The 18,109-nt window shown below is 38.4% G+C and overlaps 1 protein-coding gene across 1 annotated transcript in view; it reads right to left on the bottom strand.

Moving 5' to 3' along the window:
- Positions 1-12,886: 12,886 nt before the first annotated feature.
- The window catches only part of LOC110451511 (DNA polymerase beta-like), a 20,064-nt gene continuing 14,841 nt past the window's right edge, over positions 12,887-18,109 (bottom strand). Inside the window, exons 11-13 of the mRNA XM_021499573.1 lie at positions 17,991-18,055; positions 16,892-17,031; positions 12,887-14,906 (exon numbers count right to left, since the gene is read on the bottom strand). Of these exons, the coding sequence (XP_021355248.1) occupies positions 14,812-14,906; positions 16,892-17,031; positions 17,991-18,055 (300 nt within the window). The 3' untranslated portion in view covers positions 12,887-14,811. The remainder of the gene's footprint in view (positions 14,907-16,891; positions 17,032-17,990; positions 18,056-18,109) is intronic.

The raw sequence follows: 18,109 nt of genomic DNA, 5'->3' as shown, positions 1-18,109 counted from the left end.
CCCTAACAGTTCCTGTTTCTAATAGACTGGATCATTACACTAACAGTTCCTGTTTCTAATAGACTGGATCATTACACTAACAGTTCTTTTTTCTAATCGACCAGGTCATTACACTAACAGTCCCTGTTTCTAACCCACCAGGTCATTACACTAACAGTCCCTGTTCCTAATCCACCAGGACCTTACACTAACAGTTCCTATTTCTAATCCACCAGGTCATTACCCTAACAGTTCCTGTTTCTAACCGACTGGTTCATTACACTAATAGTTCCTGTTTCTAATCCACCAGGACATTACACTAACAGTTCCTGTTCCTAATCCACCAGGTCATTACACTAACAGTTCCTGTTTCTAATCGACCAGGACATTACACTAACAGTTCCTGTTTCTAATCGACTGGTTCATTACACTAATAGTTCCTGTTTCTAATCGACTGGTTAATTGCACTAACAGTTCCTGTTGCTAATCAACCGGGTCATTACCCTAACAGTTCCTGTTTCTAACCAACCGGGTCATTACACTAACAGTTCCTGTTCCTAATCCACCAGGTCATTACATTAACAGTTCCTGTTTCTAATCGACTGGTTCATTGCACTAACAGTTCCTGTTTCTAATCAACCGGGTCATTACACTAACAGTTCCTGTTCCTAATCCACCAGGTCATTACACTAACAGTTCCTGTTTCTAATCCACCAGGTCATTACACTAACAGTTCCTGTTCCTAATCCACCAGGTCATTGCACAAAACATACTGGGTTGTGTTTCATTGATGGTGTCCTAACAACTTGAAACAAAAAGTTGTAGGAGAACAGAAATGTAATTGTAAGTTTGTATATGATGAAAAAGACTGCCTGCTAGGGTCGACCATTGATAAATCACTGCTGTAGCTGTAGAGTGTCATGTGACAGCCTGCTAGGGCTGACCATTGATAAATCACTACTGTAGCTGTAGAGTGTCATGTGACAGCCTGCTAGGACTGACCATTGATAAATCACTACTGTAGCTGTAGAGTGTCATGTGACAGCCTGCTAGGACTGACCATTGATAAATCACTACTGTAGCTGTAGAGTGTCATGTGACAGCCTGCTAGGACTGACCATTGATAAATCACTACTGTAGCTGTAGAGTGTCATGTGACAGCCTGCTAGGACTGACCATTGATAAATCACTACTGTAGCTGTAGAGTGTCATGTGACAGCCTGCTAGGACTGACCATTGATAAATCACTACTGTAGCTGTAGAGTGTCATGTGACAGCCTGCTAGGACTGACCATTGATAAATCACTACTGTAGCTGTAGAGTGTCATGTGACAGCCTGCTAGGACTGACCATTGATAAATCACTACTGTAGCTGTAGAGTGTCATGTGACAGCCTGCTAGGACTGACCATTGATAAATCACTACTGTAGCTGTAGAGTGTCATGTGACAGCCTGCTAGGACTGACCATTGATAAATCACTACTGTAGCTGTAGAGTGTCATGTGACAGCCTGCTAGGACTGACCATTGATAAATCACTACTGTAGCTGTAGAGTGTCATGTGACAGCCTGCTAGGACTGACCATTGATAAATCACTACTGTAGCTGTAGAGTGTCATGTGACAGCCTGCTAGGACTGACCATTGATAAATCACTACTGTAGCTGTAGAGTGTCATGTGACAGCCTGCTAGGACTGACCATTGATAAATCACTACTGTAGCTGTAGAGTGTCATGTGACAGCCTGCTAGGACTGACCATTGATAAATCACTACTGTAGCTGTAGAGTGTCATGTGACAGCCTGCTAGGACTGACCATTGATAAATCACTACTGTAGCTGTAGAGTGTCATGTGACAGCCTGCTAGGACTGACCATTGATAAATCACTACTGTAGCTGTAGAGTGTCATGTGACAGCCTGCTAGGACTGACCATTGATAAATCACTACTGTAGCTGTAGAGTGTCATGTGACAGCCTGCTAGGACTGACCATTGATAAATCACTACTGTAGCTGTAGAGTGTCATGTGACAGCCTGCTAGGACTGACCATTGATAAATCACTACTGTAGCTGTAGAGTGTCATGTGACAGCCTGCTAGGACTGACCATTGATAAATCACTACTGTAGCTGTAGAGTGTCATGTGACAGCCTGCTAGGACTGACCATTGATAAATCACTACTGTAGCTGTAGAGTGTCATGTGACAGCCTGCTAGGACTGACCATTGATAAATCACTACTGTAGCTGTAGAGTGTCATGTGACAGCCTGCTAGGACTGACCATTGATAAATCACTACTGTAGCTGTAGAGTGTCATGTGACAGCCTGCTAGGACTGACCATTGATAAATCACTACTGTAGCTGTAGAGTGTCATGTGACAGCCTGCTAGGACTGACCATTGATAAATCACTACTGTAGCTGTAGAGTGTCATGTGACAGCCTGCTAGGACTGACCATTGATAAATCACTACTGTAGCTGTAGAGTGTCATGTGACAGCCTGCTAGGACTGACCATTGATAAATCACTACTGTAGCTGTAGAGTGTCATGTGACAGCCTGCTAGGACTGACCATTGATAAATCACTACTGTAGCTGTAGAGTGTCATGTGACAGCCTGCTAGGACTGACCATTGATAAATCACTACTGTAGCTGTAGAGTGTCATGTAAACAGATGTTTTGTTATAATGTGTTTACTGTTTTACATATAAACACAATTCATGGGAGTAAAGGTCAGTTTAAAAAAAGTTTTGATTGTTGTTCTTCAAACAGGTTTTCACCATTTACAGCTGTGTTGATCATCAGTATGTATGGTACTTTGAAAGTTAATTCCCATGGATATTATTGATGTCAAACTAATTAAGATATACCCTGCCTCACACAAACCATGTTTGCACTAGATGTGTATGTCACATGTGTTGAAAGCTTGATACATGAATTTATATCTTCTAATCTTTGTTTATAATATAGTGGGGAAACTATGCCTTTTATAATATATTTTCAATATTGATTATCCATACATATTTATTAAAAGTGCTGATCTGTATTTTAAATATGGAATCATTTTATATAAATTTACAATGGGTATTGTTATAGCTAGGTAGAAATGTTAAAAAGCATTGAATTACTTTTATTTATATGAGTTTTATTCTACTTCTTGTTTTTAGCTCACCTGGTCCGAAGTACCATGGGGAGCTTATGCCCTACCGCAGCGTCCGGCTAAGTAGATTTTGCCTAAATTTGGTCTGGAGCATCCTTAGACCAAGGGGACTTAATTTTGTATAAAAGGTGGGTGTGGCCCCCCTGGGGGCAGATGGGCAGGGCCCAGTAGGGGAAATAGAGGTAAAACCTTTAAAATCCTTCTTCTACTGTAGGGATTAAGGGATTATATCCTTATCTAGTCTGGAGCATCATTGGACCAAGGGGACTCAATTTTGTTTAAACCATGGGTCTGGCCCCCCTTTGGGCAGAGGGGCGGGGAGCCAATAGGGGAAACATAGCAAATTATTCTTTAAAATCCTTCTTCTCCTGTAGGAATGAAAGGATTTGGTCCAAATTTGGTGTGGAGCATCCTTGGGTAAAGGGGAACCAATTTTGTATAAACGGTGGGTCTGGCCCCCCTGGGGGCTCAGGGCGGGGCCCTCCCTATAGGGGAAATATAGCAAATTCTTTAAAATCCTTCTTCTTCTGTAGGAATGAAAAATTTTGTTCCATATTTGGTCTGAAGCATCCTTGGGGGAAGGGGAACCAATTTTGTATAAACAGTGGGTCTGGCCCCCCCAGGGGCCTTAGGGGCAGGACCCAATAGAGGAAACATAGCAAATTATTCTTTAAAATCCTTCTTCTTCTATAGGAATGAAAAGATTTTGTCCAAATTTGGTATGAAGCATCCTTTGGTGAAGGGGAACCAATTTTGTATAAACGGTGTGTCTGGCCCCCCTGGGGGCTCAGGGGCGGGGCCCTCCCTATAGGGGAAATATAGCAAATTCTTTAAAATCCTTCTTCCTCTGTAGGAATGAAAAAAATTGTTCCATATTTGGTCTGAAGCATCCTTGGGGGAAGGGGAACCAATTTTGTATAAACAGTGGGTCTGGCCCGCCCAGGGGCCTTAGGGGCAGGACCCAATAGAGGAAACATAGCAAATTATTCTTTAAAATCCTTCTTCTTCTATAGGAATGAAAAGATTTTGTCCAAATTTGGTATGANTTCTAACCTCCTTGGAGGCAGAGAGGTAAAACCTTTAAAATCCTTCTTCTAAGGGACTTTATCCTTATTTAGTCTGGAGCATCCTTGGGCCAAGGGACTCAATTTTGTTTAAGCAGTGGTTGTGGTCTCCAAGGGGGCAGAAGGGCGGGGCCCAATATGGGAAATAGAGGTAAACCTTTAAAAATCCTTCTTCTAACATATGGATGAAGGGATTTCTTCCCAATTTGGTCTGGAAGATATTGGGCAAAAGGGACTCAATTTTGTATAAAAGGTGGGTATGACCCCCTAGGGGCATAGGGGTGGGGCTCTGTTTGAAGTTTATTCTCGCTATATCTCAAGTACTGGATTGATCTTTCTGAAATTTCATATGTACTTACAGCACCTACCATGGAGTGCTATATCTTTACTTCATACCAATTATTTTAAACATATTCAGGTGAGCGGTACAGGCCCTCTGGGCCTCTGGTTTCATATAACATATGCAAAATAAAAATAAAAATGTATGCTGAATTTTTGTCAACGTTATTTATAATGATCTCCTAGTCTTTGGTATTGAACTGTTATTCTACTGTGGCATTAAGGTCATATGGTAATGTTTTCTGCAAAACATACATACAGCCTCGATATTCTTTGTAAACTTTGTTTTCTTCAGAATAGTTCTAGAGTCGGGCCTAAATACCCCGGGGAATCCCTCATGAAATAAATCAGTTCACCAAGTCCATCCCTATGTGTGATCAAACAACTCCATGTAAAAAATGGTCGACACCTGTTTCTAGTTTTCAGTTAAAAAAATGAAAACAGTTGTTAGTTCTAGAAGGAACTAAAATGAAAAAATGATTTGTTGAAAAAGTGGAGGGGAGATAACTTGAGAATTCCTGTAGTTGTCCTGGTGTAGGTAGGTAGAGGGGAGAAAACTTGAAAATCACTGTAGTTGTCCTGTGGTAGTTAGGTAGAGGGGAAATAACCTGAGAATCTCTGTAGTTGTCCTGTGGTAGGGAGGTAGGTAGAGGGGAGATGACGTAGAATTCCTGTGGTCGATCTTTGGAAGGAGAATTCATGTAGTTGTAGGTAGAGGGGAGATACCCTGAGAATTCCCGTAATTGTCATGGTGCAGGTAGGACGAGGGGAGATAACTTGAGATTCCCTGTCAATGTCCTGGTGTAGTTAGGTGGAGGGGAGATAACTTGAGATTCCCTGTCAATGTCCTGGTGTAGTTAGGTGGAGGGGAGATAACTTGAGATTCCCTGTCAATGTCCTGGTGTAGTTAGGTGGAGGGGAGATAACTTGAGAATTACTGTAGTTGTCCTGGTGTAGGTAGGTAGAGGGGAGATGACGTAGAATTCCTGTGGTCGATCTTTGGAAGGAGAATTCATGTAGGTGTAGGTAGAGGGGAGATACCGTAGAATTCCTGTGGTCGATCTGTGGAAGGAGGATTCATGTAGTTGTAGGCAGAGGGGAGATAACCTGAGAATTCCTGTTGATGTCCTGTGGTAGGTAGGTGGGGAGAGGGGAGATAACCTAAGAATCCCTGTAGTTGTCCTGGTGTAGGTAGGTAGAGGGGAGATAATGTAGAATTCCTGTGGTCGATCTTTGGAAGGAGAATTCATGTAGGTGTAGGTAGAGGGGAGATACCGTAGAATTCCTGTGGTCGATCTTTGGAAGGAGAATTCATGTAGTTGTAGGCAGAGGGGAGATAACCTGAGAATCCCTGTAGTTGTCCTGGTGTAGGTAGGTAGAGGGGAGAAAACTTGAGAATCTCTGTAGTTGCCTTGTTGTAGGTAGGAAGAGGGGAGATAACTTGAGATTCCCTGTCAATGTCCTGGTGTAGTTAGGTGGAGGGGAGATAACTTGAGATTCCCTGTCAATGTCCTGGTGTAGTTAGGTGGAGGGGAGATAACTTGAGAATTACTGTAGTTGTCCTGGTGTAGGTAGGTAGAGGGGAGAAAACTTGAAAATCACTGTAGTTGTCCTGTGGTAGGGAGGTAGGTAGAGGGGAGATTACCTAAGAATCCCTGTAGTTGTCCTGTTGTAGGTAGGTAGAGGAGAGATAACTTGAGAATTCCTGAAGTTGTCCTGTGGTAGGTATGTAGAGGGGAGATAACGTAGAGGGGAGATAACCTAAACATCCCTGTAGTTGTCCTGTTGTAGGTAGGTAGAGGGGAGAAAACTTGAAAATCACTGTAGTTGTCCTGTGGTAGTTAGGTAGAGGAGAAATAACCTGAGAATCCCGGTAGTTGTCCTGTGGTAGTTAGGTAGAGGGGAAATACCCTGAGAATCCCTGTAGTTGTCATGTGGTAGGTAGGTAGGTAGAGGCGAGATAACCTAAGAATCCCTGTAGTTGTCCTGGTGTAGGTAGGTAGAGGGGAGAAAACTTGAGAATCTCTGTAGTTGCCTTGTTGTAGGTAGGAAGAGGGGAGATAACTTGAGAATTCTTGTAGTTGTAGGTAGAGGGGAGATAACGTAGAATTCCTGTGGTCGATCTGTGGAAGGAGAATTCATGTAGTTGTAGGTAGAGGGGAGATAACCTGAGAATTCCCGTAATTGTCATGGTGCAGGTAGGTAGAGGGGAGATAACGTAGAATTCCTGTGGTCGATCTGTGGAAGGAGGATAGAGGGGAGATATCTTCAAAATTCCTGTAGTTGTCCTGTGGTAGGAAGGTAGAGGGGAGATAACTGTAGAATTCCTATTGTAGGTAAGTAGAGGGAAGAATTCTTGTAGTTGTCCTGTGGTAGGTAGTTAGAGGGGAGATAATTTGAGAGTTACTGTACTTTTCCTGTCGTAGGTCACATGTTCACTATCAACAAAAACACAAGCTTGTCGTGAGAGATTCATTAAATTGTATACTTTAAGTACACACATACATTTTCATAGTTGATTAGTAACAGGTATATGCATGCAAGACAAGAAACTTAATCTCTTGGCTTTGAAATGCATTTTATTAGCCCACCATCATCTGATGGTGGGCTATTCAAATCACCCTGCGTCCGTGGTCCGTGGTCCGTCCTTAAACAATTCTTGTTATCGGTATTTCTCAAGAAGCACCAGAGGGATCTTTCTCAAATTTTATATGTAGGTTACCCTTGGTTCTTAGCTGTGCAGGGCGGGCAGCTTTTGAGACTGATCGGATAAACAACATGGCCGACAGGCAGCCATCTTGGATTTTGATAGTGAAAGTTTGTTATCGCTATTTCTCAAGAAGTACAAGAGGGATCTTTCTTAAATTTTATATGTAGGTTCCCCTTGGTCCTAGCTGTGCAGGGCAATTTTAAAGACTGATTGGATAAACAACATGGCCGACGGGCAGCCATCTTGGATTTTGATAGTGAAAGTTTGTTATCGCTATTTGTCAAGAAGTACCAGAGGGATCTTTCTCAAATTTTATATGTAGGTTCCCCTTGGTCCTAAGCTGTGCAGGGCAACTTTTGAGACTGATCGGATAAACAACATGGCCGACAGGCAGCCATCTTGGATTTTGATAGTGAAAGTTTGTTATCGCTATTTCTCCAGAAGTACGGGAGGGATCTTTCTCAAATTTTGTATGTAGGTTCCCTTTGATCTCTCGTTGTGCATGTTATATTTTGAGACTGATCATAAAAACAAAATGGATTTAAAGAAGAATTGATCGATTCTATTTCTTTCACATTAAGTACTGTACTAGTAAATATGTGAAATGACAAACTCACTTTGAAGGTTGGCTTTCATACACATCAGTATTAAGTTTAGATCAAAAGTTACCTCAAGGTGCATTTACTGTTAACATGACTCGATCAAACAGATTAGAGGAAAGAAGAGAAGAGATCGAACTGACAAAGAACTAATGAAGATGGTACAAAGGTGGGCGCCAAGATCCCTCTGGGATCTCTTGTATTGGAAGACAACATACACAACCACATCATCGACTGGAACAACTCTTAAAGTACTTAAAAGGGAGTACAATTGGAAAGTACGTAAAATCAAAGAATCCTTCTGGGGGGGAAGGTGAATTGATGAGGGGGGCCACCAGCTGAGTCCTCTTTACGACCCCATTTTAACATCCACTAAGGGGCAGAATGGGTAAACATGTTACCTGTCCCCCTGACTGACTGCAGTATTAGAGTGCTATTGTTAGAAATGTATTAAGATTTTTGACAGCTGACTTTACTTATTTGGCTCAATGTGGCTTAGTGGGTTGTTTGTAGTGGTTTAGGTTCTAGACACTGGTCATTTACACTCTTTGCTTGACAAAGGAAATGGATGTTTTCAAAAGCTCGTAAAATAACTTCTCAATTCCTGTTTGTGTTCAAAATGAACTAAGCCCCCCCGGGCTCCACCCTACAACATCATTTGTGAGGGTATCGTTAAGCTAGAAATTTTATGGACATATTTATTGTGTACTATGTCATATTCTCACATTTTTACATTGATCAAAACCAAAGGATAAAACAACACTATCTATGCACAAAACATTTATTTGACAATTTTCAAAGTTAAGGTTGATATCATGATAGTAACTATAAACAATCTAATATTTCATATCAAATTGGTTTGCTGTGATACATTAACATTTCAACAAGAGGCCCAGAGAACCTGTATAATCACTCACCTGGAAAGGTGGGGTCAACATTCGGCCCCCACTTTGATTTCCTTTATTCTTTTGCCATATGTAGATACATAAAAATGATCAATAACTGCATAAATGATTATTCATAATTGTTACTGATAACCGTAGTGGACCTCCTTGCATAACACCAGGTTGAGTGACGGAGGTATCCTAACAAAACGTTAATTTGGAAATGAATTATGATAGTATATAGTGTATAAGATTACTGTTATTTTGATACTAAATATGTCATATTGGTAGACATAAGTAAGCGTAGTGATACTTTTAATTGGAAAAACAAGCAAAATTTTCACAAAATTTTCAATATAACTAACATTGTCAACTTGCCTATATATAGTTACAATGGTAGTCTATATTTAAACTTCTTTAAAAACTTCCTATATATGTATTCTGTCTACAGAATCATTTTTATGTAATAATAGATATCAAAACCGGTAAAGTACTCTTTTAGCATGACAAACATGATCAATGCCCAATTTCACATAACCTTGAAGATTTGACTATCAATGTTTATTATGATAAATACCGATACATTTTCTGTTTTTGTATCATACTAAGACACTTTATTATATAAGACATGTTTTAAAATTATGTGCAGCAGTAATAACTCATGAATATGTATTCTGTCATAGTAATCTTTCCTCTGAAGAACTACTTTAGGTTTGAGATTGTGTTATAGACAAAGCTATACAATTATCTAAAAATAATAAAAATAATAATAATAATAAGATGGGGTATACTGGAATCAGCTTGTCTATCCGTCTATCTGTCAACTCATTCTAAAGTCGTGGACCAATTTCAACGAAGGTTTCCAGATATGATAACTAACACCTGTTGTCCATCCAGGTATTGTTTTTTCAATCTGACCATTTTTGTACGGAGTTATGGCCCTTTGTTGAAAAACGCTTGTCCAGACAACTCCTCCAACACTATGGGGCCAATTTCAACGGAAGTTTACAAATATGGTAACTGCCCCCTGACATTGTGCATCCAAGAAGTATGTTTTCATTCCGACCCTTTAAAAAGCAATTATGGCCCTTTCTTGAAAAAAAATATTTGTCTGCCTCATAATCTTCTGGGCCAATTTCAAGAAAGTTTACAAATATGGTAATTACCCTCCGATGTCGTGCATCAGGGTAGTATTTTTTCATTTCGACCCTTTTTAAGGAGTTATGGCCCTTTGTTAAAAAACTTTGTCTTGACAACTCTTCCTTCACTACTAGAACGATTTCAGCAAAAGTGGGTCATCTAGGCTAACAAGATGTGGTATGAAAGTATGTTTTGGCATGGGGAGGGAGTACAAGAAGTATGTCAGTGACATATATATATACATAATTACTGGTGGGAGACTATGGATTAATTTGCAATGCTTTGCCTTAGTTATTAGCCTTTAGATTACAGTTCTGGTTTATATAGGAGCGGGGGTATTAGTTAGTCTTTGGCTTACAGTTCTAGTTATTATTTTTGTTGCCTTTTGACCATTCATTAAACAAAATATTAAGGGATATTACACTATTTTATATTGTTAACTCTAAACAAATAAAGCAAGGAAAGATTAATAGAATCTTTCACCCCCTTGGGGGTGAGATAGGAGAATCTCAACCCGAGGGGGAGGATTCTTAAGTTGCCAAACACAAGGCTTTGCCGAGTGTTTGGCAACTAAAGAATCTTTCCCCGAGGGTTGAGATTCCACTATCTCACCCCCAAGGGGGTGAATGATTCTTTTTCTCTTACCCTGTTCTTTCATTGTGTATCATATGCACAATGTTATGATAACGTTACATGCTAAATTCAGGGTTGACGTGACGTTGATGGATTGTTGACATGACGTCATTGTATTGTTAAAGTGACGTCATGCCATTGTTAGGAATAGGGGAATACCCCCGTCTCAACCCTTCGGCACATTTGGTTTTTCTGACCTTGAACAAAGGTCAAGGTCATCAAAATTAACAACACCATTTACATGAACAACCTACTTGCCATATATCAACACCCATGGACCTTTAGTAATGAAGAAACACAAGTTAAAGGAAATTTGGCAAGTAAGCTGTTATTCTTTTTTTGAACCAAAAGTAATTTATGACAAATTTACCGGTTTACAATTTTTTGGAAATTCCTGATGTTGAAAGATATTATTGGTAGACAACTTTTTAACAAGTAAGAAAAATAGACTAGTTTTAGAACTATATGAATTAATGTGTCAAAAATGGAAAATTTCTACGATGGCCGATAGCGGCCGACAGAACACTCGTATTAGTAAAAAGTGTTCTGTCTGACAGTTTGTCAAATTATAAGTGGGCATTTTACACATTTTGTAAAATGTGTAAACTGTCATGACACTTTGTCAATTCATGCATGGCAGTTTACTCATTTTACTTTCACAAAATAAACACTTGGGGAGGAGGGAGGGATGGAAATAGGGTCACATTACAAGGGTTTAAACATAAATCAAACGGATTAGATAGTGTTTTTAACTGTTCATTGTGTACACTGGGAGCAAGAGGGAGTTCCTGCTATGAAGTAGGTAAAACTATGCTGTTTAAAAAGTATTTATATTATAAATGTATATGTATACTGTTTTGAATATGTAAACTTAAGGATTTATTGGCGATCACAAGTTCAATACTGAAGGTAGCACTAGACTCTCCAGGCAGCAGGATAACCTTTCTTGGTCATGTTACACAACGTGTGGTTGATCTGAAGGTCACAAATAGGAGGCTAATAGTTGTTTCAAAAGATGTTTTGATAGAAATGATGGCATAGTCAAAGTCTGCATACATTTTAACCGTAATGTTTGATATACTCGTTTTATTGATATAGCACAGAGTTGTTACAATCTTGATACAATAGTTCATACCATTAACTTAACTTATCCGGGAGAACACGGTAATGATAATTGTAATTATTATACAAATGTAATACTCAGTGACTATTGACAAATAAGTAGTATACATATCATGTTATTTTCAGTGACATTTCAAAATGCAGACTGAACCTCAAGACAGTAAGTATACTGTAGTGGTATGTAATGTTCAACCCTTCGATTTGATGTATGCGTTGTATCTCCTAATACGCATAATGTATCCACTGATACATGTAATAGTATAATAATATATTTGAGATATACAATATGTATTACATTTTATCGTTGCGGACATATGTTTGCGCAGTCATTAGCTCCTTCGGTTGACCGTTTACATACGTATGCTAAATGCTCCAATCCCTTTCGAAAATTGAAATGATATGCGGTTTACTTCACACACAAAATTTCACGAAATATATGTTATTAAGCTAATGTTCACGAACTGAAACTTCATATCAAAATGGAATGTGAAATTGCTTTGCATGCCTTATTGAATGCCTTATAAGCTGAAAGTGAGGAATATGTCGAACAGTTTATTAATCTAATCAATACTGCTTAGTTTTCAAAACGATTTTCGAAAATATCATTTTCTACCACGTCACAATCATTGAGCTGTGGTATAAAATTTGCAGAAAGCATGACATGTCTAGCATTTTGAACAGTCAGTACTTTCATGTGATTAACTTCTACGCTACTACGGATTATCTTTTGTTCATTTTAGTCCCTCAGCCCTTGGAATGTGACCGTATTTCCATCTCTCCCTCCTCCCCCAATGTTTATTTTGTGAAAGAAAAATGAGTAAACTGCCTTGCATGAATTGACAGTGTCATGACAGTTTACACTTTTTACAAAATGTGTAAAATGCCCACTTATAATTTGACAAACTGTCAGACAAAACACTTCTTACTAACATGAGTGTTCTGTCGGCCGCTATCGGCCATCGTAAATTTCTCATTAAAAATGAAATTTCACACACTTTTCTGCTTAAATCTTAAATAAATAGAACAATTCTTTATTGAAGTAGTGTAATATTCAGTATCAAAATAACAGTTGTAATATGTTGCACACAATGATGATATCATATTATAGTAATTGTGCCATTTAAATGCTCTAGGAGGAATTGTATTACTGCACCTTTAACACCCACACAGGTGTAAGTCAAGGAGGTCCCATTTATCATCAAATGAATTCTGAAACTTACTGTTCCTGATTTAAGCTTCCTATACCCATACCTTTTTGGATTTATCTTGTTTTGAAATTCTTAGTGGGGGCCGACGCTAATGTTAAATCTCCATAGGCGTTGACCCTACCTTTAAACAATTAGGCAAAATATCCTCATTAAAAGTAGTACTGTATACAAATAAGATCCAAGAGACAGGGTAAGTAACCAGGGATGGGGCAGACCCCAAGGCCAATCCTGGTAACATATCTATATATGATTTTTCATGCCCATCAATTACATATAAGGTTACGGGGTAGGGATCTGAACCATAGGGTGAGGGTACCCAAAATGGAACACTTTAGATATATATGATGCAGCATTTTCTATTTTGCCAAAAGAATGAGTGGTATGTATTCTCAATCAAGATTTATATACATAATGTAGTTTTATGGATCTTTTAGCAAATTTCATCTGCCTTCCTCTGAAACATTGCTCATAACTCAGTTGAAATATTAAAAAATTGAAATGAATTTTTTTTCCTGGGAGACAGTACGGTATACAACATAAATATCCTATCATATTTCTTAACATGAAAAACTGTATGTTCAAACAAAGAAATTGTCAAAACATTTTTGAAATGAAGAAAATTATTTCTAATGCTGTCAGTTATTTTCATGAACTGACTTCTATGATGAAGTGTTCCATTTTGGGTACTTGACCAGGTAAAATCTCCAAGTGAATCCCACTCACTTTAACAAGATCTATAAATAGACACAAGAGCTAGTGATACCCAAGAATTACATAAAAAGTAAAAGACATGTATTGTTTCATTTCAGTAAAAAAAAAAGGTCTTTCAAAAACTTTATAGGAAATATTTATATTTTCCTTCAGAAAGTGTTCCATTTTGGGTCCCCTAACAATGTAATGACCCAGGGACCAAGTTCCTATGTGCAAGGCAAAACCCTGAGGTTATACCTGGTTGTATATCTGTAATTGAACTTTCATGCACAGTAACTACATTCATGTAAGTAGTTCTAGGATGGAAACTTCGACTGACTGTTTCTACTTTCTAAGTTGTGAACCAGAAACTAAGTCCCTAAGGTTGTGGCCAGACCCCTGGGTCAATTCTAATATCATGATTGTGTTTGTCTTTTTATGGCCCAGCAGTTTTATATAGGGTTATGTGGTGGGGATTCCAACCATTTAAAATAGGACCCTGTAATGATGTCTCGAGTTGTGGGGCCAGGCTCGGGGCCAGTTCTAGAGGAAAAGTCATTTAAAGCAACATTGCCAAATTACCCCTCTTTGGCCCGCCTCTCAGCCTCACCAATGGTACCATGTTGTATCCCTAACACCTAGGGATGCTTCCAGTCAAATCTGGTTAAATTCCAATCGGCAATTCAGAAGAGATTGTTGATGGAGAGACGACGGATGCCACAGTACATACAGCATAGCTCACTATGGCCCTTCAGACCCAGTAAATCACAAACATTTCAATTCAAAGTTGTCTTCAACAAATGTAAAAGTTTCCAGAACCTTGCAAAGCAAAGAAATATTTGAGAGTAAACATTTAATAATGGATGCTGCATACACTGAACATAATTCACAAATCACAAATACGAACATGTAAATTGGAACCTTACAACTAACCTTATCATGTAACTAAATCATTTATAAAGACAATTATCCTAGCATCAGTTCTCACAGGGTGGTATAAAGACATGCACACATTCACCCTTTATATTGCCATTATAGCTCACCCAATACTTCTCTGCAGCAGTACAACAGGTATGGCAGCTACTGGATAAGATAACTATTTCATACATACACTAGAATGTCAATAAATAAGACAAGCCATCTGAGACTACATTTATTCTAATCCTACAGTTGGTGTGTAAAATTCAGTCTTTCAAGTATGTTATTTCATCTGAACATTCTCTCAAGGCATCGTTAACAAATTGATCTCAGCTACACAGAATGTCCTTATAGCTTTAGTTATAATGACTACAGATTTCTTTCTGCTGGTTTTTTAAACTCCATCCCAAGGTAATCAAAGATGTCCTCCTCAGAGGATACCGGGAGTGGCTCTCCTGGTGTGCCTGTCAAACACATCAAGGATAATGTCCGTTAGTACAGAGATACTGTCAAACACATCAATGATAATGTCCGTTAGTCCAGATTGTAACTACTTGGGATATTGTCAAACACATCAATGATAATGTCCGTTAGGACAGAGATTCTGTCAAACACATCAATGATAATGTCCGTTAGTACGGATTGTAACTACTTGGAATATAGTCAAACACATCAATGATAATGTCCGTTGGTACAGATTGTAACTACTTGGGATATAGTCAAACACATCAATTATAATGTCCGTTAGTACAGATTGTAACTACTGGGATATAGTCAAACACATCAATGATAATTTCCTTTAGTACAGATTGTAGCTACTTGAGATTTAGTCAAACACATCAATGACAATGTCCGTTAGTACAGATTGTAGCTACTTGAGATATTGTCAAACACATCAATGATAATGTCCGTTAGTCCAGATTGTAACTACTTGGGATATTGTCAAACACATCAATGATAATGTCCGTTAGGACAGAGATTCTGTCAAACACATCAATGATAATGTCCGTTAGTATAGAGATACTGTCAAACGCATCAATGATAATGTCCGTTAGTACAGATTGTATCTACTTGGGATATTGTCAAACACATCAATGATAATGTCCGTTAGTCCAGATTGTAACTACTTGGGATATTGTCAAACACATCAATGATAATGTCCGTTAGGACAGATTGTAACTACTTGGGATATAGTCAAAAACATCAATGATAATGTCCTTTAGTACAGATTGTAGCTACTTGAGATATAGTCAAACACATCAATGATAATGTCCTTTAGTACAGATTGGAGCTACTTGAGATTTAGTCAAACACATCAATGACAATGTCCGTTAGTACAGATTGTAGCTACTTGGGATATTGTCAAACACATCAATGATAATGTCCGTTAGTCCAGATTGTAACTACTTGGGATATTGTCAAACACATCAATGATAATGTCCGTTAGGACAGATTGTAACTACTTGGGATATTGTCAAACACATCAATGATAATGTCCGTTAGTCCAGATTGTAACTACTTGGGATATTGTCAAACACATCAATGATAATGTCCGTTAGTACAGAGATTCTGTCAAACACATCAATGATAATGTCCGTTAGTCCAGATTGTAACTACTTGGGATATTGTCAAACACATCAATGATAATGTCCGTTAGGACAGAGATTCTGTCAAACACATCAATGATAATGTCCGTTAGTATAGAGATACTGTCAAACGCATCAATGATAATGTCCGTTAGTACAGATTGTAACTGCTGGGATATAGTCAAACACATCAATGATAATTTCCTTTAGTACAGATTGTAGCTACTTGAGATATAGTCAAACACATCAATGATAATGTCCTTTAGTACAGATTGGAGCTACTTGAGATTTAGTCAAACACATCAATGATAATGTCCGTTAGTACAGATTGTAACTACTGTTAAGCCAGCTTCTATATCATCACTTTGTTCTAGATTTTTAAAAGCTCGCTATCCCATCACACAACAGAGCAGTTCTGAACCAAGGCTGACCGGAACTGAAATGCTGACTGTCACTAGTTTGCATCATTTCTTAATAAAACGAGGACAATCCACATGTATATTTTAAGATACATTATATAATTTAGTGGACACGTGAAAGAAGGACATTATTAATGATATATTGTTATTTATTCTCCGAAACTGTGCATTTTTTTTTAGCTCTGGCTACAATTTGTTCCAAGTGCTTTTGTTTATCAAGGGTTTATCAAGGAATGTTTCTGCGCCACCTGAACCGTTTCAACCGAGATATGGGAGTCGACCTAGCTCAATATTTGGTAATGACAATAAAAACATCGTTATTAATCTCCCTCTCTGAACAGATCAAGATTCTGCATATACCGTGTTGCTGCCTGGGACACATTTATTATAGGCTTGTTATGCCATTTTTATAGGCAGCAGTACTTGACACAGACAAATACCTACCTGTACTACCAACTGGCCTTAAACAGTACTCATTGAGAGTGAAGCCCTGTTCCAATGCATGTGCCCGCATGCCCTTGTTAAACTGGTCACTGCCAGTGAAGTAGATCAGGGCACAGAAGTACTGGTCGTTGGGTATCAACCTGTGGAAAGAAAATTTCTTATGGAGTGTGTATGGTGTTTATACAGTTTACAGAGCGTATATGCTTCTTACCGTGTTATGGAGTGTGTATGGTGTTTATACAGTTTACAGGGCGTATATGCTTCTTACTGTGTTATGGAGTGTGTATGGTGTTTATACAGTTTACAGAGCGTATATGCTTCTTACCGTGTTAAGGAGTGTGTATACCGTGTTATGGAGTGTTTATATAGTTTAGGGTTATAGATGAATAATTATTTCTGTAATTTCTTTTCATGACTAATACTCTTGTTTTAAAAATGATGTTATTTGTGCCCTGAAAGTAATGGAAGGGAGGTAATACAAGATTGTTACAACACTACAGCTATTTCTGTATCGGCCAAGTTATTGGTCCTCAGCCTGATATACTGGCCTCCAGCTTCACCTCAGGACAATATACCAGCAGTTTGACCAATGTTTTTAAAACAAGGGTTTAAGTCATGAAAAGACATTCATCAGGAGAACACAATGGAGAAATATGCAGGAATGTTGATGACTATCTGATATAAAATATTGTATTTTGTAATTAAGTAAGGTAATAGTTCAGTTTATTTCCCGATACAGGATCTAAAAACATCTACGCACTCAAAACCATTACACTAGTATTTAACAATAGATAAATGTGACGTTACTTGATCATTAACGTATCTCAGATCTATAATGATATAGGAGTTCCTGGTTCTACAATGCTTATCCAGTACATGTTCACACTTTTAAAATTGACTGGATATAAAGTCAACACATGTACCACATTTTCCATTGGTATACCCCTACAGAGCCCCAGAAACCTGGCAGGCATCAGAGCTAGTGGTATATAAACAGAATAAGTCTATTTTACCTGGATAAATCAAGTACATTCAGAAGAACACTGACAGTAACTAACAGTAACTAAGTAACTAACAAGCTTGTCTCTGTCATACTGACCTAATATCAATACGCTGGAAAGCTCGGTCTTTCTGGCTGTCAGTATCTCCCAGCTGACACACACCCTAGTAACACACAGGTAGAAACTTGTTATATTTTTTTTTTTTTTTTTTTTTTTT

The sequence above is a fragment of the Mizuhopecten yessoensis genome, unplaced genomic scaffold (genome assembly GCF_002113885.1).
Source record: "Mizuhopecten yessoensis strain PY_sf001 unplaced genomic scaffold, ASM211388v2 scaffold6113, whole genome shotgun sequence".
In the NCBI taxonomy this organism is placed as follows: Eukaryota; Metazoa; Mollusca; class Bivalvia; order Pectinida; family Pectinidae; genus Mizuhopecten; species Mizuhopecten yessoensis.
The sequence above is the reverse complement of the archived record's forward strand: the minus strand, read 5'-3'. Positions and strand labels throughout refer to the sequence as shown.